The sequence below is a fragment of the Carex rostrata genome, chromosome 20 (genome assembly GCF_964058835.1).
Source record: "Carex rostrata chromosome 20, lpCarRost1.2, whole genome shotgun sequence".
Classification (NCBI taxonomy): Eukaryota; Viridiplantae; Streptophyta; class Magnoliopsida; order Poales; family Cyperaceae; genus Carex; species Carex rostrata.
Window position 1 is genome coordinate 837,293 of NC_135937.1, and position 23,680 is coordinate 860,972.

The following is a 23,680-nucleotide window of genomic DNA, read 5'->3' on the forward strand; positions in this document are numbered from 1 at the left end:
ACACGAATCTCGAAACATATAAACGGTTGGAATTGAAATCGCACAGACCCTGCGATCCTTTAGAATCGCATTGCAGCAGATTTATTTTCGATAGAGATGGGGCATGGCCGCATGGGGGTCTGCACAATCTCGTGGGAGAAAAGGAATATTGACCAAAAAAGTAAGTTTTCAGATTTCGAAGTGGGTCGCAGGCTCTCAGTAGGAGCAAGGACGTCTGAGTAGGAAAAAAAATGAGGTTTTAGAACGGATTTAAAAAAAAAAAAAAAAAATGAACTAAAATGGGTATAAGTTGGGGAATTACCCAAGGAAAATTTGAGAAGAAATATAGGGCTCCCAAACACTCAAATAAGAATTTGGACCCATCTAACTTAGGATCTGTATCCTTCCAGGTATGTGACTCGGATTCAACATAATTTAAACTGACGATCCAGATTTAATCTCAGCCGGTGCCTGCTAGGGATGGCGTAGGGGCAGTATTATTTATGCTTTGAGATTCGTGCCAAGTTAAAAAAAAAAAAATTCAATTTTAAGCCATCCAATTCAATTGTACTTCTCTAACTTAAACACACTAAATTTCTATAAAAGAAGTGATTGCCGAACAGAGCTTTACCATAATATAAATAGTGAAACTCTGCCAGTCTCTCCAATTAAAATTTCGTCGCTTCCTTTTCTCTCCCCCACTCATATTCTCTGAAAACTTCCAATTATGTTTCTAAAAAAAAGGAAAGAAAGAACTATCGAAAGTTCCCCTCTTCATTCGCACGCTTACCTTAAAAGTTCATTCTCTCTCACACTCTCCTACCTGCGCTTACCACATTATTCTTTGTTACGATTTCAGTCTCCTACATGCTCTCAACTCTCTACATACCAAGATTTTTTATCACCACTTACAGGCAGGGGCAAAACTAGAAAACTTTGATGGAGGGGCTGAAAATTAAAATGCATAATGTGATGAGTCAGATTTGAACTCAATACTTCTCATCTACAAAACAAAACTCTAACCACTAGATTACAAGTAAATATTCAATTATTATTGAGGGGGACTAGACTATATATAATGTTATGAAAAAATAAAATTTAATTAAATTTCAATATATATAACTAAAATTTTAAAATCATAGGAATGGTTTAGCCACATTTCCAATACACTAAGATTCGCTCCTGCTTATAGGATGTGAGATTTCAAACTGATTTCGTTTACTTTTTTTCTCTTCTTCAGGTATATTTCTATGCTAATGGTGCTGAATAAGATTGATTTGACATTATACCCGATTTTAGGATTTAGAGTTAATAACTTATAGCTCGAAGTACGGTTGATTTCACATTATACCTGATTTTACAGTTTAGAGTTGATAACTTTATAACTGGAAGTGAAATTGCAAACTATATTCATTTTTTTTTCTTTTTTTTTGCTTCATGATTTTGAGTTAAATGTTTGGGTAAGCAATTGTTTTAAGTTTTTGGCTCTGTGGTTTTTAATGATTCAATTTAGGATTTACGATTCTGTTTTTAGTTGTTTTAGGGTTTAAAGTTCATGGGTATCATTCAATTTTGTGATTTAAGGTTTATAATTTGGTCGTGTTGTCTTTTGTATAAAATTGTGGTACAAATTTTTTTCTTTAGTTAAGACGAGATGGTCAATTTTAGAGGTTATGGTCTATGATTATGTTTCAACTTTATAATGTAGCATTTTGAGATAATTGTTTTTATGCTTAGTAGTTTAAGGGTTTAGGACTTATGGTTTTCATTCAATATTATGATTTAACATCTACATCTTTATTCTGCTACCTTTTTTGTGCATAATTATGGTTTAATCTTTTATTTTTAGTTAAGAAAAGACAGGTTGTAAAAATAATTTATTTTTTTCTCACATTTGTTCTGATTTTTTTTATTTATATCCAAAAAATAAATAAAATTTTAAAAAAATAACCAAATCTGTGTTGAATCTCGAAATCTACCCAAACCGGAAAAAAAAAATTCCGGTTTCTTCATTAGAAACCGGAAATTTTTTTTCCGGTTTTAGGCCTAGTCCAGAAAAAAAAATTTCGGTTTCTAATCAAGAAACAGAAATAAATTTTTCCAGTATTTTGATTAGAAACCAGAAAAAAAAAATTCCGATTTTGAACCAGAATTTTTTTTTCCGAACTCGCACTGATTTTGTTTATAAAAACTGCGGATCTCAGTGTTGCTTTCACTCAGTTTCTCACTCGCTTTCACTCGGTCACAAATAGTAAGTTTTATCATTTTATTTAATTTTAAATTTATTAAATTGTACCAATCAAAAATAAAAATAGGTTAATTACATATATTGTTTAGACTAAAAATAGTTTATAAATCCATAATGATTTATAAATTTTCAAAATGGAACAATTTAGAAAATTCCAAAATGGTTTAGAATACTGCCTTATTAATTTAGAAAATTTAAAAATAGTTTAGAATAATTTAGAAAATGGTTTAGATATTGTCTGATTAATTTAGAAAATTTCAAAATAGTTTAGAATATTATCCTATTAATTAAAAAAAAAATCAAAATGGTGTAGAATAATTTAGAAATTTTCAAAATGGTCTAGAATAATTTAGAAAATTCTAAAATGATTTAGAATTATTTTAGGAACCTCTTTCCTTTTCAGGTCCCTTACGGAGCTCTGACTGTCTAATCGATCGGCTCTTCGATTCAGGGTTTTTTATTTATTTTTATTTAATTTTAATTTAGAATATCAAGAAACATTTACTACTATTGCTAAAATGAACACGATTAAAACCCTATTATCTGTTGTTGTGAATTTTGGTTGGAGCTTATCACAGATGGATGTAAAAAATGCATTTCTTCAAGGCACTTTAGAAGAAGAAGTGTATATAACTTTACCACCTGGTTACCAAAAAAAGACTGATTACAATCTTATTTGCAAATTAAATAAATTAATATATGGACTTAAACAATCTCCTCGAACATGATATGCAAAACTCAGTCCCTCTCTTTTTTCTCTTCATTTTATTAAAAGCACAACATATTTTTCAATATTTGTTAAGCATTCAAATAACACAACAACTCTTTTATCTCTTCATTTTATCTCCTCGAAGAATGTGTAGCGAAGGTTAGATCGACCTACCGGAAGATTACACCGCGAAGGAGCAACAATATCCAAATTAGATAACCAAGAGTACACATATTAACGGGCTAGGCTACTATGACATTGGTGTTATTTGAAATTAAAAAACACCAACTTTTAAATCCTTAGATCTGCCTTGAGATTCGTACAAAATAAAGTGCTTGAACAGTAAAAGCGGATATTATGAATCTCAAGGCAGATCTAAGGGTTTAAAAGTTGGTGTTATTTAATTTCAAATAACACCAATGTCATAGTAGCCTAACTCCATATTAACTCATTTATTTCTTACTAGCAACCAATTTGACTACTTATGGTGTATTTCTTACAAATATTTATTTCTAGATCGACCTACCAAAGGATTTTGTTTTCAATACCAATCCTTCTCTGTAAAGTACATGATAAGTACGGAACAGACTTTGATGGTAAAACAATTTGTATGTTCTAACTTTTGGATGTTATCAGATTTTTTTGCGTGAATTTCGTATTTTACCTCTCTATGTTTTTTTTAACAAAACCAAATAAAACAGAAAACCAAACATGCATATACGAGTGTGGAACTTTATGGTTCTGATTTGACTGCATGAAAACTTTTTCCATCTCGGCCATGTATTTAGTAATTTGGTAGTTGTACAGTTTATGCTCTTTTTTATTTGTTGTTACTTTTCTAATTTGAAAAGTGATGAGCTCATGTTTATCATTTGATATTACAGGATTTGATCATAGTACTTGCTCTTTGATTTTTTTTTTTTTTTTGTTAATGTCTATAGAATAACTTAAAATCTGAAGTTAATTCAGGTTATTGCATTTAGCGATGAGGAGGGATAGGTTTTAGCTAGTCTTCCTTTTTAGGAAGTGCTTCTATAGTTAATAGTCTGCCAAGATGTATTTTACAAGTATCTGATAAGAGGGTGACCTTTCAATCTATTTAGTTCAAGACAAACATGGACTAATATTCTTAAACAACATAATATTGTTTTGATATTGCTTTTGTACTATCCTTTAATATAATTCTATTTGTAAACTAACACTTGGAGTACAATTTCTCTTATATATATTACAAACAACCTATCTCGATTAATTATCCTTACCGAAGCAAAAGCATGGCTAATTATCTAATTATCCTTCCGAAGCAAAGCGAGGCGTTCGAAAACTGTGATGTTACATCACTTCTCACTATCCATTACAAGACCATTCTGTTAATTTCACTTAACAATAATACATTTTTTTTAGAAAACCGCCAAAGTATCTTTAGCGTTTATTTTGTTATTATTCAAAGCAAGAATATATGAACAACCATAATGACCATTGACCAATGTCAAAATTGGTAAATTTCGACAAAATTATAAATGTACTTTTTACCATTTGAGATAAATCATGAATTAAAAATTGGCTCAGTTTCAAATTCGTTTGGTTACTCTAATTAGAAGTTGAAAAAACTAAATCGTTAATTTTTCAAATCACTGGATGAATGGCTAATTCATCGTTTGATTATAGTGAATATATCTATATTTTTTTATTCCAGAAGTATTGTTCAATTAAATCATATTAAAGAAAATATAAAGTATATATTGAATTTCAGAGGTTTTTCAATGGTAATAAAATTATCACGTACGTACGACTAGTCTAGCATTAGTGCATTACATTTCCCAAAAATTGAAGTTTATTTGTTAAGTGAGATCAACAATGGATAATTGTCAATTTGCCACAATTGAAAAGTTCGGAGATATTTATTCCAATTTTATCTCTCGTCTTCTTAGACACTCCAATTTTATCTCTCGTCTTCTTAGACACGATATATCTTGTATCCTCAATTTTTAGCTTAGAAACATATTGCTACAACTCATTTCTTTTAATAAAAATTTAATTCATTGAGTACACTAATGATTAAATTATCAAACTAACAATGAGTCTTACAAGATAACAAATAATTAATAACTATTCCTTTTGAGGTGCATTACTACGCGAATTGACATATAGACTATCTTCTTTTCTTTTCTTTTCTCTCCTTTCATTTCCTTTTTCAAATTGAGTTTTACTCAATTTTTCACAGCACCATTTCCAATATCATCTTCGATATCATTTGTTGTCTTCTTATATGTGTACCAGCTTGCGATCAGAAGATAGACCAAGAAATTGATGACACTCAAGATGGCTAAAAGCCAGAAGAAATAATCCAAATGACCCCTGTTCAGATTATCAGGAATCCAACCCAATCTCCCATTCTTGGTTGTGATATCTGTCACAATTATCACCAAAAGGGTACTCAGGTAATTTCCCAGTGCATTGGTTGTTAGGGAAAGTGCAGAGCACATGCTACGCATGGCATCTGGCGCCTGGTCATAGAAGAACTCCAATTGGCCGATGAAAGTGAACACTTCTGCTGCCCCAATTAGAAAATATTGGGGTATTTGCCAGAAAATTGACATTGGGATGAAGTCTTTCGAGTCGTAAAGGTTGTGACGGTGTATGATGTTGAGTCGGATTATATCTAGAAGGCCTGCAGCTAACATAGCAAAGATGGATATGACTAGACCAATCCCCATCCGGGTTAGTTGGGTGAAGCCTCTCTCTCGACCTGTTATTCTGTTTCAAATTAGAATCCTAGATGTGTTAGTCAGACCCAATATATATATCTAGAGTAAACATAATTGTTACAAAACACTAGACAGGTCTGGTTGTCCTGGTTTAATTTGGAACCTCAAATATAGTAGCTAATATGATACCATGTTATTTCAAATAAAAGATCTCTATAACTGAAACATAAAGTATACCAAGAATTTCACATTAGCTCATTACTACTCTCTCTCTCTCTCTCTAAAGCTGAAAATCAGGCCTGATCGCCCATCATATCATAAGTTAGTTTTCTGATTTAACTATTTGGTACTTCAATGGAGACCAAAGGTGTTGTGGTACGGTAAGGTGCTAGCACTGCAGTCTCAAGGTATTTGATCTAATAACTGCCATAAAGGTTTAGACACTACTATAGATGTTGCCAATACTTTTATGGAATATGAAAACCAAATTTTACCTCCTGACCACTGGGACAAGGATGCAGTCATAAACCGGGACCCACATGATGACACTGAGAGTGTCAAAAATTGACAGAGAAGCAGATGGTATCTTGAAATGTGGGCCAATATGGGGGTCCAGAGTATTCCCTTGTAGCACAAACATGGTGCTCATCTGGCTATATACCGTAGAAAATACAATACCAGTAGCCCAAATGGGAAGAAGCCGCACTATACTCTTCAACTCCTCTACCTGTGTCACAGTACAGAGCCTCCATGGGTTAGCAGGACCCACACCTTGAGTTTCAACACATGCCTTGTCTAGAAATCTGAAAGAAAAAAAAATAGTTATGAAAACTTATGTATTATCTTTAATTTAATTTCTTTGTTGTTCGGGGGGGGGGGGGGGGGGGGATAGCCAATATAATGAAACTATGCAAATTATTTCAGCATAATATTATTTTAAAGTAATTGCGCCCCACATTTGTTGAATAAGATACAGGCCCCAACTGGTACAGGTACAAATATTGGTAGCCTGACCCTTATGTCTTAAACCCTAATGTCAATGATATATTAAAGCCACACCCCCCAGCCCTCGTGTGCACCAGATGTGATTTTTCTTTTAGCCTGATACATACCACATAATTCTAACAAAGCACCCAAAAACAATAGTCGACTTACTTGAGTTGGTTAGAATGCTCAAGCTTCCTGCTCCCTTCAATCGCTGACTCCTTATCAGCGAGCTCAAACAAAAGAGATTTATCTTGAGGCACCGTGACCTGCCATTTTCTTACACTTGCCACCAGCACCTGTGCAATGCGTGTAAGGGGACTTCCACCTGGTTTCTGGTTCCTGTAGAGCCGTGTGCCTATGAAGAAGCTTGCCACAGCTATGGCCATACAGACAGCAGGTATACCGAATCCCCAGCTCCAACCGACATTGGTTTGTATATAGACCAAAACCGAAGAGGCTATTAATGCACCAATATTGATGGAGAAATAGAACCAGTTGAAGAAGGAGGTCTTCCTCTTCTTCTCTATCGGGTCAGAGTCATCAAACTGATCTGCCCCAAATGAGGAGACACATGGTTTGATTCCACCTGTTCCCAAGGCAATTAGGTAGAGTGCAGTAAATACAGTTGCTGTCTGGCCTCCGGTTGGGTAACACTTGTCACCTGTGCATTTCGGATTGAGACCAGGAACAGATGCAGTCATGGTTAGCAGTATCAAACCCTACACCCACAAAAGATGGTTAGGTCAAAACCTGCTATATTATCAGGAAGTTTTAGGTCATCTTAATTTTGTCAAATTAATTCTTGGCTCCCAGTCTTTCAGTTTGGTTTCAACTTTTGAGCCATTTGAAGTTTTAATCCTTGCAGTATTAATTTAATTTGTGGTTTTGAAAGTATTCATGTCAATCAGGATATCCCATATTTAGGCAAGGCTCCATGATGGCTTTAAATCAATGAGGTTTGAATTTTGTTGAATTTTTTTGGGTCAATTGGGTTCCTGTCAGGTTGACTTCAGGAAAATGGCATTTCCAGGGCAAACGTGAATAGTCAATAATATAATTGCAAACAACAAAATTGCAATACTATTACTAATTTACTAGTCAACTTACAACAATGTAGATTATCATGAAGCTTGAAATTGTCCAGAACCGGCCCAAATAGGCATCTGCCACAAAAGCCCCTATAAGAGGAGTGATATAACAAGTGCCCGACCAGTTTGTGACGTTATTGGCTGCAGCAGTGTTGCTTTGATTCAATCGGTTCTTCATGTAATTCACCAAATTTGTACTCATTCCGTAATATGCCAACCTCTCACAGCATTCGTTTGCTATTAGAAGAAAGTGTAAATTAGGTGACAAGTACATCAGCAAGTCGAATAAACATTCTTTCGGACTATTGTTGTTATCTGGGTATAAATGCTCTTTCATCCTATACCTGACATACATTCTAGTTCTAGGGTACTCCCTTTTTTGGACTGCATATGCATTTCTCAGGCTACAATGGTTTTTATGATCTAATATAACTTTCTAACCCAATATTCTATAATACCCTCATGCCCCATCATAATATTTTCTTTGGTATTCTTTTGTGGTCTTTATCAACCTAAATTCTCAACCAAAACAAGTAGGATAATAGTAGAATTAGATAACTGGTACAAGTGAGACTTGTAGGAGATTATAAGGTCTCAGTTTGAGCTGGCCCGGTCTACTACAAAGGTACCGGCATAAACTGACTGATCCTGATCACAAAACTGGAAAACATGAGATCTTAGCTTTGCCTTTCCTCTTTTAAATTCTTTGTTGTGTATCATACTTTGCAAGTTTGCTTTATCTGAAGCCAAACTGGTATGGTACCAATGTAAGCAATGGTATAAACCTCCCTAATGATGCAGGCCAGTCACTTGGTATAAACCTCCTAATGATCGAGATACCAGTCACCTTGGCACATAATCAATCAGTGCGACAAAAGGCTCGAGCGAATACCTAAAATATAGGGACAAGCCTTCCATGTGCCAGTACTTTTCTTCACGGAAGGGTTTCCTTTGAGATCAGTTGTACCATCTTTGGTATACTCCACTTCTGCCATGGCTTTTTTGCTGCATTACAAGAGCAAACATATTACTTTTTTTAGAAATAAAATAGGAAAAGTACAAAGTCATCAGCAGAGCATTTTTAATGGCACTGATATTAATTAGAGGGATTACTTGTCAATAATAAGTAATCAAAATTGATCAAGAGAAGACAAGAAAATAAAATAATTGGTTTGTCTAATGCATATTCAAGACAGATATCAATTCCAAAGATAAGAGGGGGTCGTCTCTCCCTCTCTGAAGTATACAATAATAGCTAAGTTGCTAACCTTGCAGTTAATACACTAAAAAAGGAAGATAGAAAGGAAAGGGAATCTGTCACCACCAAGGAGAGGGTATAATTTCAAAAATGGACCCCAGACATTAGCAATATACTAGTCAGCACTAGCTCTTGCTTCCAAGACTTATCCACCATCATATACTCGAATAATAGAAGTATGAGCGGTTGTAATTAATGATATTAACTGAACCTAACAACAAAAGCAACAAAAAAAATCAAACCCCGCAACCCCACATCAAAAGAAAGGGAGAAAATGCTGCCCCTCCCCCGCCCTTCCCAACCTCCCACCTCTCTCTTCTTGCTTTGTTTTCTTTTCTTTTGCTTTTTGTTTTGTTTTGTTTTTCTGATAGATTGGCACCCATGCCATTTAGTTCTAGCTCTCAAATTAAAGCATTGACAAAACAACAAGAAAACATCCTAACTGTGCACCCATGAAAGCAGTTCTCTAACCACACGAAAACAACAATCAGCTTGTTTCATCTTGTTTTAGCAAAATCGAAGGGAATAGTGTATCCTGCGCGCAATAGAATACTCCGAGCCGACCCAAAATCAACTTGGTGCCTTTATGAAATATAGGGATCCGTTTTGAGATTCGTATCAGATTAAACGGACGACTCAGATCTCATCCTGCCCGGTTAGATATTGCACAAGATCTGAATTTGACTGACCAAGAAAATCGTTGAGAATCATCAAAGAAATTGATTTTAAAACAAACCAGTTACTTAGGAAGTGAAAAGCTTCGTTTGTTAAAATTGATCAAGTTGCATGAGAAAGGCCCTAAATAATTGAGTGAGCTATAAAAAAAAGAATTGAAAACGAAGAGAGAAAAAAGGAGCTAACTCTTTCTGAAGATAAATTTCTAGTTTCTCCGTACTAATTTAAAGTAGGAGCTTGATCCCACCTCAAGAGAAATTGGTTTATCAGAAATATACATACACTTGATAAGGTGTGCATGATAGTTACCTTTCTCTCTTGACTTTGAAGTTGAAATTTCTCTAAAAAAAAAGAATTAGTACTTTGAACTTTTAAATAATGGGATTCTTACCAAAATGCGCCCCTCACGGAATGTTTCATGAGGTCACAATGGTATCTTTATTTCCATTTTTTTCTTCCATTTGTTGGCAGCGATTACGACCCATTTTGTCGTTTTTACAGGTATGTTAGAAGATAAGGAATATACACTCTGTGATTCACATAGCAAGTTGGTCAAACATTCTCGTATGAGTGTGATTTTGAATCTCACATCAAACAGAAATGCAAGTTCTGACTTCTGAGCACAAAAATTGCAACTGACTTCCCTCTGATCGGAACCAATTCGTTCCCAATAAAACGAGAAAAAGAATTCTGTTTTCCATAAATTTCAAGATCAAAAAAGAAGACGACAAGGGATGAATTTCACTTCACACGATTTGAAGCGAGAAAAAGCAGCCAGTTGAAATCCGGACAAAAAGGGTCGGATTTGGCAAGAAAAGAATTCGTTGGAGTTAAAAGACAAAATTGCCCCTTGTCAGCTTCCTCTCCTTATTCTTATTGTAAGCAAGCAAAGTTATCAACAATAACGCTATGTATTTGATGAAGGGTTTAATTTTATTTCTAAATAAAAAAAGAAGAAGAGATATTAGAAAATCGGGCCAATGTCACATAAATCTAGAGGTGTAGCTAGAAGACGAACAATTTTGATGTGTAACATGCGTGGCTGCCCCCTTTTATCGGATTATATCTCTTACTAACTGGAGTGACTTTTAAGTTTCAAATAATGATCAAGTCTTTTTTAATATACCTCCGAAATCAATTCTTCATTTAAAATAAATCATTATAATCATCAAAATTCAATTTCAAATCATTTCTTTTTTTCTCTATTCTATTGAAATGAATTAAATTTTTGCTCTATTGCTATTCCGATCAGTGTAAAGACGAAGCTATTACTTACTTGTCCAGACGAAATTCCTTCTAATTAAATTCAATAATCAAACTAACAATAGAAGGAAACTGTTCCCGTAGAATGGTATAAGATTGCAGATTGAGCGGTAACCTTTGTTAGTTATTAGCTAAACTAACAATATATCTTTAGACACCGACTATACCAAAAGGAACTGAACAATATATAATTTGTCGAATCGAGATGAAAAGTCAGCTAGACTGTTAAAAAATAATTTCTTTTTCTTTTTCTTTTTCAAACAGCATGATGTAGACATCTAAAGGAGGAAACTAAAATATAATCAAATAGTTGATACATAAAGAGGGACACGGGATAAATTTCCTCCTGGCTGTACTTTTAGTCACTATTTTTAAAATAAAGATGGAATCAAATTTATAAATTTTTAATATTTACAAGAATATTAGTTAGATTTGGAATATACGACTTGTCACACGAAATACATTATTCATATATTATTTTTTTTAGAACTTGAGGATGGCAAGTATGCATTGAATTTATGAAACCAGAAACGAAAGGAAGTAATATCCTGTTGAATTCGCAGCATCTAAGATATCTCTGGACCATTCAAATCTTGCCTGCACGAATCTCAAAGCACATTAAACTAGCCCATCCATATCAAATAGACGCCGTTTAAATCTATTTGTTGACTTGTAACCTGACCTAGTAGCTTACAAAAGCATTTTTTTTTTTATTATTGAACTTACAAGAACGCATGATTGCGTCTCTTGCGTGTGTTTACTTGGCAACAATGATTGTAGTCCTACTTATTTTATCTATATCCCAAATTTGTACAATTAACCTTAAAAGTATGAAAACAACACTATTAGTACTAGGGGTGTTCAAACGGTTCGGTTTAATCGGTTTTGGACCGAACCGAATTAGTTCGGTTTAAACGGTTCGGTTATTTCGGTTTATTGGATCGGTTCGGTTGGCTTTTCAAAACCGAATTATAACTTCGGTTCGGTTCGGTTTGAAAAATTTCAAAACTAAAATAACCGAACTGACAAAACTTTCATATAATATGAATTTGATCGGAACCACCCCGGTTTATTTTTTAATACTCCGGTTTATTTTTTTAATCAATTTAAATACTTGGTTTATTTCTAAATATCTTAGTTTATTTCTTACTACTCCGGTTTATTTCTTAATATACTTCGGTTTATTTCTTAATATACTTCGGTTTATTATAAATCAATTGTTTTAAATAAAAAAAATTAATATATTTCGGTTTGAACCGAACAAACCGAAATAAAACTTCGGTTCAGTCCGGTTCAGTTGCAATGCTAATTCGGTTCGGTTCTATTTTTTAAACCGAATTATAACTTTAGTTTGCCAAATTCGGTTCGGTTTCAACCGAACTGATGAACACCCCTAATTAGTACGCATACAGACAAAACTTCTTAAAAAAAAAAGAGGAGGAAAAACAACGCTTATTAAAATAGAGAAATTATCAAACCAGGCCAAACAATATTCAAGGTCGTATAATTAGAGTCCGGATCCTCTAAAGTAACTAAATCTTTGAATTTTGAATCGGAACTGTCCAATTTGAATTCATCTCTCGGGATATGTGCGCTCTACTTCGGATAGATTAGGTTCCGATTTAAAACCCAAAGATTGAGTTGCTTCACTGGGTATGAATTCATATAATTATACCATGAAAAAGCAAACTAATCATACTTTGTCACTCTTTCAGCCAAATTTTCTTAGAAAACCCAAATATTCCTCACCTTGACTTATGTCTACTCCTCCAAATAGATGTTTCTCTTTTATTCAACTATTGCAAAATAATATTTTTTTTTATTTGTGCTATGAGACGAGCATAAATAAATAAAAACTTCAATCAATTTCAAAAGGGCTACGAAACCTATCAATTCCGATAGCATAAAAAATCTAAAACATTGTAAGGCTATAACTATTTTCAATGAAACTCAAAAATTAATTTAATCGAATCATATTGTATCTTTATCTATTCTTCTTCTTCTTCTTTTATTTTTTTATTATTATAAATCATAAAAGAACCCATCCTTTTCTGAGGTTTGGTAGAAGTATTGAAGTCCAAATCCATCATATAATGCAATGATGAAACTGCCAACCGGGACATTCTTTTCCTTGATAAAGCAAGTGACACATCTGTTTCTTCATAACACACGGTTGAATAATTTATTCGGTGCATTCAGACTATATAGTCAACAATTCCACATTTTAAATTTGACCAGTGAGCTAGTACCTTTCACAATCACAAGATAGTCGATAAGTGATCAGATTTGGTGCGGACAGAATTACCCCTTGATCTTAATTCATTAAGGTGAAAACGCATAATTCTCGTCAAAAGTAAAAAAAAAATAATAGAAGTGCACGTGCTAGGTGCTCGCTATCGATTCTAAAAGTACAAAGATAACAGAGGAAAAGATTGACTTCTTCTTCTAAATAAAAAACAGAGGAAAAGATACCAGGTGGCAAACCTTCAGAGGAATCTCGAACCAAGAGAAGATCTCGTCAATATCCGTCCAGAATCCAGATTCAAAAATACTTAGAAACTAATTTGAGTGTGGGAAAGGGGAAGAGGGACACGGTAGTTCTAAAATAGGATGTGCATATTTATAAAAATTTGCACTAAAAACCAAATAATATAGTCATTGCTAAAAATCGGTGTTGCTTAGTTACTCAAAACACTCTCCTATAAATTGACAGAAAGATGCTTGTAGTACGCTCACACGTCTCCAAAATGCAATTAGCCCCTTTAAGTTAATTTTTTGGGTGTGGCACTGTGGCCTAGTGCTTACATTAAGGTGGGAATCAACCAAGTGAACGGTGGAAACGATTCAGACCATTTGATAGAAGTTGAGCTCCTCTCTGTTGAAACACCAATGGAAATATCCAGTCCAGACTGCCACGTACTTCCTCCCCATTATTCAGTAAAGAGGCGTAAACAAGACGAAGATTCCACCCCTTTTTTTATGATAATTTCATATAACGATTCGATGGTGAAAACTATTAAAAAATAATCTAATTTTAAACATTAAAAAAATAATAAAGAGAATAAGACACAAATTAGTTACCTTCTGCTGTCTTCTTCACAGCCTCACGGGTCACACCGCAAATATCTTGTTTCCACTTTTCCTCGCACGCGTTCTCCCCTTTTAATAGGATTTTTGCTCGATCTTAATTTTTAACTTTATTTTGGAAAATGGGAAGAATTTAATTGGCGTTTGAGGCAGTCAGGCAGCTATCGCCTCGTGGTGAGCAACGGAGGCAGGCACGCACTTTAATGTATTTCAATTGAATTCAGTTCTTTTATTTGCTGAGATGATAATTGATAAGTGTTAAGCGTATATTTCACGCGTTTTCCTCGTTACTTTGAATAATTGAAGAATGATCCCTGAAACTGAATTATGCATACTCGACTAATGAATCGAATCACATTCATAAAATTAATGCTGGCTGTATTTAATTGACCGACAAAAATTGTATTTAATCGAGTGAAATGTGTATAGATCTAATAGAACGCAAATAATTTGCCGAATTGCAACACTTTTTTTTTTATTAAGAACTTGATATGTCAATTCAAAATTATAATTTGGATCATCCAGTTTCGGTGATTTATAATGGGGGCCTTAGCTATACTTGCCACGGTCCCACGGAGAAGCTATAATGGATTATGGATGTGCATCTATTGCCATTTGCCAGTCTCGATGTAATTATCAGCAGCAGCTGTTCTGAAATCGACTACATAGAGATACACAGAAGGCAATCCAATATAAAGGGCCTAATTATATATATGTTAGCCTGTACTTTTCAAACAACACGACACGTCCTTAACTGGGTCAGTGGGCCTTGAAAAAGATGAACAAAATGGCGGGCTGAGGCGGGCCACAGTCCGGTTCTACAAATACAAAAACGCCGGAACTCATTTCCAAGAGCACTGTTTCTTCCTCCTGCCCGGAGCCCCGGATCTACAAATACAAAAACGCTTTCCGCTGCGACGTGAGATTGTGACTACGTAGGTACAGAGCGACAATTAGAGATTGTGAGTACGTATGCATAGCGTAGATTGGTCCGTATTAAAGATTATTTTTTTTCTTAAATTCTAACAATTAATCTGGACTTAGGTTGATCTATTTTTAAAACCGAACTATAAGAGGCCTGAGCCATATGCTAAATTACCACGGTAGGTGCAATTGTTTTGAACATGTTACAACACAGACAAGGTCATTTGTATGTACTTTGAAGTTACAATCTTAGGGTTAATATAACACAAGTTTTTAAATAGCGATTATCGCGTCATAGCGGAAAAGTTATCATACATAGTGTTTTTTTGTTTAATTTATATTTTATATTTCTATAAATTGTCAACATTATCTAAAGTCTCATAGAGCAATAAGTAACACAAATTTGATTAAAGAATTAAAATATTTATATTGAACCAGTACAAAGTCTAAATTACTATTCAAAATATCTCTAATAATATCATAAATTATTTATCTTTTTTTATTCAAAATAATATAAGCATCATAACACAAAATATTAAAATCAATCTAGACCTTGAAAAAATTGATCTTTAAAATTAATTTTAAGTTTGAGTCTTTATATAAAAGTCTATGCAACATAGCGTGCGCTATAGCACCTAACGTGTAGCGCAAATAGCAAACTGCTATTACCGCCTATAGCGGTTGTAGCTAAAATAACACACTTTTATCCCTAGCGTAACTTTCAAGGTTCGAAAACACTATAGCGCCGCTATAGTGCGCTGATACAGACTATGTACTAGCGGGACAATAGCACCGTAATTCGGGTTAATGTGTACGTGTGTGTTTAGGGCTCGTCCTGTCCCGTCTCGAGGAGACTGTCCGAGGTGAAATGAAAGTGTGAGGTCGGAATCAGGATGATAGTTGTGAAATACTCAAACTATAACCTGTATAGTATCTCGCTTGGGAAAAAAGGTCAGCCTCAGCTCAGTGGAACTGTTTGTCTTAAATAACCCCTTTCCATTCTAAGATTCCGCGTTGTCCAAACGGTCAGAAGGGTTCGCATAGAAGCGGTAATGTGTTCGCATACAATGCGGTGACATCCGCATAAAAAGCGGCGACTAAGTTGCTACATATGCCAAATAGTGGTGACCGTAAGCCAATCATAGGCGGGGCTTCTTATGAGATCAGGCCTTACGAGGCTGTTTATCCGTATGAGGATTGCTCTCATGCCTCGGAGGCCTCTTTACCGAGATGTCGTGTTTCTCAGGCTGAATTTGATAAATAGGTCCAATTTGTCTTTTGGTCTCAGGCCTTTTGTTTATTTTTGGAATTGGTCTTGCTAGAAGATTCTAATTTCAAACTATTCTTTTGATTCAAAACTTATTTTATAAGGGTCTTTGACCCATGGTTCTATCACGCGCTATTTAGAACACTGATATATAACATGTAGTAACCACCTTTTTCAAATATGAAAAAAAAAATAGCATACTTGCAATTAGCACACTTTAAATAACTCTTTTTTTTTAAACAATGGCAGTGGCCAGTGGGCAGTGGTTGCCAAGTACAAACTTTCATAACTCGGGGTTAATTTCATCCATTAACACATATACGCGGAAAGTAATGAAATATGAAATATCATATGTTTATTGGTTATATAATAACAAATATTAGGAGGGGCTCTTTGTAAAAGAGCTTGACACCGCCAAAAGATAAGGCGTCGCCTCACCACCATCAACGGTTCGCTTCAATGAGAACCAAATTTAATTCTCTCTTATTCCCAACGAGTTCTCCCTTTATTTTCTGTAATCTGAGTTAATTCTGGTTAATCTTCATCTTCATTTTGAGGCATGGCGTGTACTGTCTGCATGAGTCTTCGCCAGTCTTCTCCTTCCATTGGATGCCTCCAGTCGAAATCTAAAACTCTCAAGTTTCTTTCATCAAGCATTTATTTCAGACCCATCTCTAAGTCTTTGTTGCGGTAAGAAAAGATGTAAATATTTTTTATTTCTGCTACTTTAGACTCATAAAATAGTAAGTGTCCTTATTTTTTTTGGTTCGCACATATTATGTAGTTTATATTTTACTTTGATGAATTGAATGAAGGTTAAGAGGAAAAAGGACGAACATTTTGTGCCAGTCTATGAACGAAACGCAACCTGATGAAAATCCCGATGAAACATTTGACTCAAAGGTGTAGAATGCTTGGTCCAATTCTCTTTCAAATCGAATTTTTGAAGTATGAATAACCAAGTTGACCGTTATTCCTTTTCTTTTCTTTTTAAATTCTGAATAACTGTAAGCGCAGGCACAAGTTGTCCATGGTCAGACCAAATTTGAAAATTAGAGCCATTTCTTTGTTTTGCTGAACTGGGTTTTTTTTTATTGCTTTTTGGCAAAATGACACCTTACATTATTGTAGATAACAGTGAATACTTCTCATAGAATAAACACTTTCTAGAGAATGATTTATATAACGTCATAATTAGCACCTGTGGTCATCTATTTTGTAAAAGAATGAAAATTTGACCCTCCTTATAGTGAGTTCTTTCTCTTTCTTTTTATCACTTAGGTGACCAACCTTAAAACAGGGGAAATGCTGTTCAGTAGAACCTTTATTTATTTGGTTTAAGACTTTAGGGTTTAGAGTTTTTTATTCAAAAATTACTTTTATTAGAATATAATTGCAAAGCTAATTATGGAAAATGTTTAGGTGTTGTTTACAAATAGCATACACTTTGTGTGTTATTTGCAAAAAAAAAAAAATTCTTCATATTGGTACATAAATTTAGCTTGTACTTACATATAGTATCCTTCTATAGGAGAAAGTGGAGTCGAGTATTACATCAGATAATGGAAATACAGATTCTAATCCCATTTCAGATGAGGTATTCACCTATTTTTTTTTTTTACTTGTGCTATTTCTTTGTTAAGCAATATCTCATTTTCATTACTTTTGTCGTGTCAACTTTTTGCAGACAAGAAATGGGTCTCAGACATTACAGTCTTTGGATAATCTCAAAATGTATAACAAAATTGAAGAGAATGCTACTTCTCCAGATGCATCCAAGGTAATTCATAAATATGGCCTACTTTTATTACCTTTTCTGTATGTCATCAGTACTCACCATCTCTTGCTTATTGGACTCCTTTTTTTGGCCCCAGGCATTACAGTCTTTAAATAATCTTAAATTGTATAGCAAAACTGAAGAGACGGCAACCCCTTCAGATGCATCCCAGGTAATTCATGCACAAAGCCTACTTCTATTACTTTTTCTGTGTTCCACTAGTACTCACTACCTCTTGCTTGTTGGACTGTTTTTTTTTTTTTTTTGCGGGGGACTCAGGCATTACAGTCTTTGAATAACCTTAAAGGATATAAAAAAAATGAAGAGAATGCAGACGATGCATCCGAGGTAATTCATGCACAAAGCCTACTTCTATTACTTTTTTCTATATGTCGTTACTCATTAGTACTCACAACCTCTTGCTTATTGGACTCTTTTTGTTTGTTTGTATTATTTGGCGGTCCAATTTTACAGAGTCCTACTGGGCTTGGGACAAAACAAGCTCTAAATAATCTTGATGTTAATAAAAAAATTGAAGAGGATGTGGCTGTTTCTAATCCAACACAGGTATAACAATAGTTTGCATGAAAACCTTCATTAAATGGTTATTTTAATTTGTGAAAAGGATTTTTTTATGTTTAAGGTCTTATGCATTATTGTCCTTGTTATATGGATTTAATGGAAGTATAAATAAATATGTAATTTTCAATCATCTAATATGTAGATTGCTCGTGCCACAGGAGAAGCCTGAAGAAACCATTGACGTAGCGAGTGGTTCACCTTTGCCTGGAATGCGGGTAAATTTAAATAGTTTGGATTTTATATCCTTGGAAATGGAAGAATAACTAATTTTGCAAATAACACCCAAAACATCCCAATTTTTTCAACCAACACCTGATATCTTTTGCAGATAATAGTGAGTACCATATTATACTCAAAAATGGATTATTTGTTACATTCTCTCAGTTCTGCTACAACCTCAGTCGTACTAATTGAATTATGAGTGAACTAAAAGACATACATCTTAGGTAACACATTTGGACAAGCTGACCATCACCTGATTTATCTGAATTCAATATGAAGAGTTTTAGCGGCTGCTTAAAAGTTTGGCTTGACTGCTAGCTTTGAGAGCAAGGCAAACCCTTTATGTAACCTAAAAGCTATTGGATGCACATTGTAATCTCGAGATGCTTGGATGATGTTTGGAAATACACAAATATATAGGGTGCAATTTGCACAGGCCCATTTAATTTTAAGTTTTTTTCTAGTTCCATTTGGTAGTTTCTTCAAACTTTTCTTTTGGATGTTATTTCAGCAACAACTAGATGAAACAATGAGAATTCCGAAGGAAACCATTGATATTATAAAAGATCAAGTTTTTGGATTTGATACATTTTTTGTCACAACCCAAGAGCCTTATGAGGTAATATTTATTTTCCATGTTTGCCCCCTTTTTAAGTCATTTTACTTGGTTGTAGTGTTTGTTAGAACATTGCCAAAATCCCCACAAAAAAACTGCATAAATGAAATGTGCGATAAGGCCCTAACTTCTTGGTATTATCTTAAATCAAAATCTAATGATAACATGAGATGCCATCAAATGGATGCTTGATAATGATAGCATAGCATAAAATATAATGTGTCATCAGTTCTGTTTTGTCTGACACTGTATTATTAATTATTGTTTCATTTGTACTGTTGTTTTTATGCTTGTCGGCAAGGGAGGAGTATTGTTCAAGGGGAATTTAAGGGGGAAAGCAGACACAAGCTATGAGAAGATCAAAAAGAGGTTAAATGTATGCACAGCATCCCACCTCCTTTCCCTCCTGCCCCCCACCCCCCCACCCCATAAAAAAAATATTAGTACGACTAATCTTTATTTTTTTAAATGCAGGATAAGTTTGGGGATCAGTTTTCATTGTTTATATTGATTAACCCAGAAGATGAAAAACCAATAGTAGTAATTGTGCCTCGACTAACACTTGAGCAAGGTTCTACTGGTAATTTTCCCTTAATAATTCTTATAATTTAGTTATGTAATGGTGTTATTGCTGTTCTTAATATCAATAACTATTGATACCACCACTCTTCTGCTAAAATTATTATTTAGTGAGGCCTTGGACAGCTAAATTCTTAGCTTTGTTCCTACTTATATTGGTTTGTCTATTGTTGTTACTACCATTTTTTTAAATCTGTTCCTACCTTCTTTTAATTTTAAAAAATAAATTGTAATTATCATAACATAAACCAATAAGTCTATGAATTTTATTTTGCATTGGTCAGATAATTGGTATTGTTATATCAGTCCAGTACAAGATACTCGTTGGAATAGTGTCCTTCTTTCTCCTTGAATCTTGGTAGATAATTACCTAGCAAGACCTGTATTGCCAATAAAAGAGTCCACTTACAAAGCAAGTAAGATTGCTGTATAACTAGGGTTTATCACCTGATTGATCTGGTAAATTTATAAAACTAATTGAGGCTATTTCTGTGATGGTGCTGTACTTTTCATGTATTATTTATGCAAATGGTCAGCAAAATGATCTTAACTGGGAGCAACTTATGTACTTCATTTTTTTTTTGTTACCAGCTGTACCAGAGTGGTTTGCAGCTGGTGCTTTTGGATTGGTGACAGTATTTACACTGCTTTTGAGAAATGTACCAGCACTACAGTCGAACTTACTGTATGAGGTTCTTTCTCTCATTTTATGTTTCTCCTCCTCTATAATCCATCTTACTAATTATATAAATTTTTCATGTTTGCACAGCAATACGAAAAATATCATTTGCCTCATATGTCAGAACTAAAAAGAGATAAAAACATAGGCCACTCCTTTTTAGAAGATGTGGATGTTGAAACTGGATTTTAAGCTATTAATTATGCCCAAAGAAAATGAATCCTCAGAATTGCCTCTGCCATAAATTATATCCATTATTTTAATAGTAGTATCTGCCATAGTAGGCTGGTAGCTACATTCCTACCACAAGAAAAAAGAAGTGTCAAGGAGGGTTACTGTGGGTATAAGGGTACATGAGTGAATTATCACTTTAACAGCACCGTACACAATTTTTTGGGTGTTGTGCAGGGTTTGCATAATATATTTTCTTTATGCAGAAAGTTTGTGTTTTTTTTTTTTTTTTTTTTTTGGAACCAGGTCAACATTTGACAACATAGAACTGTTGAAAGATGGCTTACCAGGTGCACTGGTTACCGCTTTGATACTAGCAGTTCATGAAATTGCACAGTTTGCTGTTGCTAAAACCAAGGGAATAAAACTTGCAGTTCCCTATTTTGTTCCCAGCTGGCAGGTATGTCCATTATATGTTAATAAACTATCATCCTATATGAAAGATCTTGCAAAAAGCAATCCCAAGCATCTGCCACTACCAATTTGCACTTTCTGTTTATAATTATTTTGAATGAAGGGAAGGGACATTAGGGTAAATTTAGGCAGTATTTGGTGTACTTGGGGCTAAAACTTAGTCTTGCTTCATGAGTTGTACAGCTGCTTTGGTTTGATCAATGCTAATTGGATTTGATTGATGTTAAACTAACTACTGGTGGTACACATAGAAGTTAGGGTTTATTGAGGTAGAATTGTATTGAATTAAGGCTGATATGTGAAATTTTGTTGATGTTTAATTGAGCTTGCCTACCCTAACTTGTTTGGGACTAAAGGCTTGGTTGTTATTGTAATGAATTTGGTGCCTCGATGGTTTATATAGCCTTGACGAATGCCATCAATAGTCAATATAGCCTTAATAAATTAGAGAGGCATAATGACCAGCTAATAATTGACATTTCTTCAGATAGGTTCTTTTGGTGCAATCACCCGAATAATTAGCATAGTTCAGAATCGGCAAGACCTGGTACGGCTTGCAGCGGCAGGTCCTATTGCTGGTTTTTCTCTTGGCCTTGTTCTTCTCCTTTTAGGATTTTTCTTACCTCCATCTGACGGCCTTGGTATTGTGATTGATCCTTCTGTTTTTCACGAGTCATTTCTTGCTGGTGGTATTGGTACGTTATTAATCTATAATTTTCATTCTTTTGGGTTTTATTGCACAGTGAATGCATTATGTACCAGGACCTTGCCCAAATAGTAAACTGGCACCAGTTAGCTTTGATGAAAATAGTGTTTTGGACTTCAATTAATTAGGCCTTGATAAATGCATAAAATATCAATTTAGCTAATATATGAAATATGATGATTGATCAACTTCTCAACGAAAGTACTGCACTAAGCAAAGTCAAAATAAAGGCTTTTGTTGATAAGAAAAAGATCCATCAGAAATGGTATACTGATACAGCATATACTGGAAAGTTAAAACAGTTGACAACTTCTCGGAAATTTAAAATTTTGTCAGCAAAAGTAGTCCAAGTGTAACATTAATGAAAAGCACAGCGAAGTAAAATTGTCAAGTCTGAGCTTTTTTTTTTGTTGGGTAAACAGCCAAGCTTATTTTAGGAGATGCATTGAAAGAGGGCACACCATTGTCTATAAATCCATTGGTTCTCTGGGCCTGGGCTGGACTTCTGATTAATGCTATCAATAGCATACCGGCTGGGGAGCTCGATGGGGGGCGGATAGCATTGGGTTTATGGGGTCGAAAGGTATCATTTTTACTATTCTTTTTCTTATTAATACTGGCCCCGTTTGACACTCTGTTTACACAATTAACAAACAAAAGTTGGCAGTGATGAATTTGATACTGTTTTGAACCATAACAGTATCTAACCGGACTGCTCACAAAAATATCTCAGTAGTAGCTAAAACTGTAATTTTTGTTCTATCTGGCAAATTGAAGATTTCATTCGGTTGTCTAATTTGATCCTTTTATAATTTTTTGTAACAGATATCAGCTAGGTTGGGTAGCATTACACTTGGTCTCCTTGGCATAGCAGCAATATTTAATGATGTGGCATTCTATTGGGTGGTACTGATATTCTTCCTACAGCGGGGTCCAATAGCCCCACTATCAGAGGAAATAACAGACCCTGACAACAATTCTGTGGCGCTTGGTGTGGTCGTTTTGCTTCTCGGGCTGCTTGTCTGTCTGCCTTTTCCCTTTCCCTTCACTGCTACGGGATTAGATTTTGATTTTTGAGCCAGCCTAAACAATGCAGCAACGGTTTTGTTTAGAATAAATATTGTGCCTTAAGTATGTTTTTCCAGCCCTTTTTTGGTTGAGCGGGAGATAATGAGCTTAGGAATGTTAGTAAGAAAGGTTATCTACACAATTTGTCTTCTAATTAACCTGTATATAATCTCCTTGTGCCTTCCAATTTTCAAAATTTTCTCTGATTTCATCCGATTTCCTGCTTGGGATCTCTGTGGTCTAAATCGTGTAGCCAAATGTGTCGCCAGTAAGGATAGGGGAGCTCATGTGTAAGTCAGTGTGTAAGTTGTAACAGTTCGACGCTGTGAAAGTGCGAAATAAGAAGTAATGATATAGTACCACGCCGCCCCCCACAAGACGAAGCTCCTGTTAGTCTGTGTCCATGAAATTATTTTGATTCTTGTGATATATTTAAAGGCGAATCCAATTTATTATAAGACTACTTTCTCGCACACTCCTTGGCGAACGGAAACCATGTATGCCATTACTTTGATTTTTCATTTCAAGCAATTCATGCACACATACAATTTCAAAATCATCTTCCTTTCAATTTAATCCCTACGACAAGGGCTATTCACGGATTTTACCGAGT

At 34.5% G+C, this 23,680-nt stretch overlaps 2 protein-coding genes across 12 annotated transcripts; one reads left to right on the plus strand and one right to left on the minus strand.

Moving 5' to 3' along the window:
- Window positions 1-5,126: 5,126 nt before the first annotated feature.
- Window positions 5,127-14,170, minus strand: LOC144572135 (protein NRT1/ PTR FAMILY 8.1-like). 7 transcript variants are annotated; one of them, XM_078321567.1, is made up of 6 exons: window positions 13,997-14,170; window positions 8,612-8,724; window positions 7,739-7,956; window positions 6,800-7,350; window positions 6,139-6,447; window positions 5,127-5,693 (listed from the first exon to the last, which is right to left on the minus strand). In XM_078321567.1, exons 2-6 carry the CDS (start codon window positions 8,712-8,714, stop codon window positions 5,147-5,149), a joined length of 1,728 nt encoding a protein of 575 aa, XP_078177693.1. In that variant the 5' UTR covers window positions 8,715-8,724; window positions 13,997-14,170; the 3' UTR covers window positions 5,127-5,146. The 7 variants fall into 7 exon arrangements, with proteins under 7 accessions (XP_078177693.1, XP_078177692.1, XP_078177689.1 ...); XM_078321566.1 differs by lacking the exon at window positions 13,997-14,170 and adding an exon at window positions 13,400-13,526; XM_078321563.1 differs by lacking the exon at window positions 13,997-14,170 and adding an exon at window positions 13,388-13,487.
- A 2,430-nt stretch (window positions 14,171-16,600) lies between these two features.
- EGY2 (ethylene-dependent gravitropism-deficient and yellow-green-like 2) lies at window positions 16,601-23,236 on the plus strand. Of its 5 annotated transcripts, XM_078321488.1 has the most exons (16): window positions 16,601-16,883; window positions 17,009-17,096; window positions 17,725-17,790; window positions 17,881-17,973; window positions 18,068-18,142; window positions 18,250-18,318; window positions 18,445-18,537; window positions 18,711-18,767; window positions 19,286-19,393; window positions 19,692-19,766; window positions 19,865-19,970; window positions 20,561-20,654; window positions 21,126-21,279; window positions 21,781-21,988; window positions 22,422-22,582; window positions 22,825-23,236. In XM_078321488.1, the coding sequence occupies exons 1-16, from the start codon at window positions 16,753-16,755 to the stop codon at window positions 23,074-23,076; spliced, it is 1,830 nt and encodes a 609-aa protein (XP_078177614.1). In that variant the 5' UTR covers window positions 16,601-16,752; the 3' UTR covers window positions 23,077-23,236. The 5 variants fall into 5 exon arrangements, with proteins under 5 accessions (XP_078177614.1, XP_078177615.1, XP_078177616.1 ...); XM_078321489.1 differs by lacking the exon at window positions 18,250-18,318 and having other exon boundaries at window positions 16,635-16,883; XM_078321490.1 differs by lacking the exon at window positions 18,068-18,142 and having other exon boundaries at window positions 16,635-16,883.
- The last annotated feature ends 444 nt before the right edge of the window (window positions 23,237-23,680 follow it).

Excerpts from the sequence above, each read along its gene's own strand:
- LOC144572135 (XM_078321567.1), bottom strand. The coding sequence starts at position 8,714 with ATGGCAGAAGTGGAGTATACCAAAGATGGTACAACTGATCTCAAAGGA. Across the intron at positions 7,351-7,738 it reads TCATGATAATCTACATTGTT|GGTTTGATACTGCTAACCAT; the intron begins GTAAGTTGACTA and ends TTGTGGGTGTAG. Across the intron at positions 6,448-6,799 it reads GAGCATTCTAACCAACTCAA|ATTTCTAGACAAGGCATGTG; the intron begins GTAAGTCGACTA and ends TTTTTCTTTCAG.
- EGY2 (XM_078321488.1), top strand. The coding sequence starts at position 16,753 with ATGGCGTGTACTGTCTGCATGAGTCTTCGCCAGTCTTCTCCTTCCATT. Across the intron at positions 18,538-18,710 it reads CTGTTTCTAATCCAACACAG|GAGAAGCCTGAAGAAACCAT; the intron begins GTATAACAATAG and ends CTCGTGCCACAG. Across the intron at positions 19,394-19,691 it reads CAACCCAAGAGCCTTATGAG|GGAGGAGTATTGTTCAAGGG; the intron begins GTAATATTTATT and ends CTTGTCGGCAAG.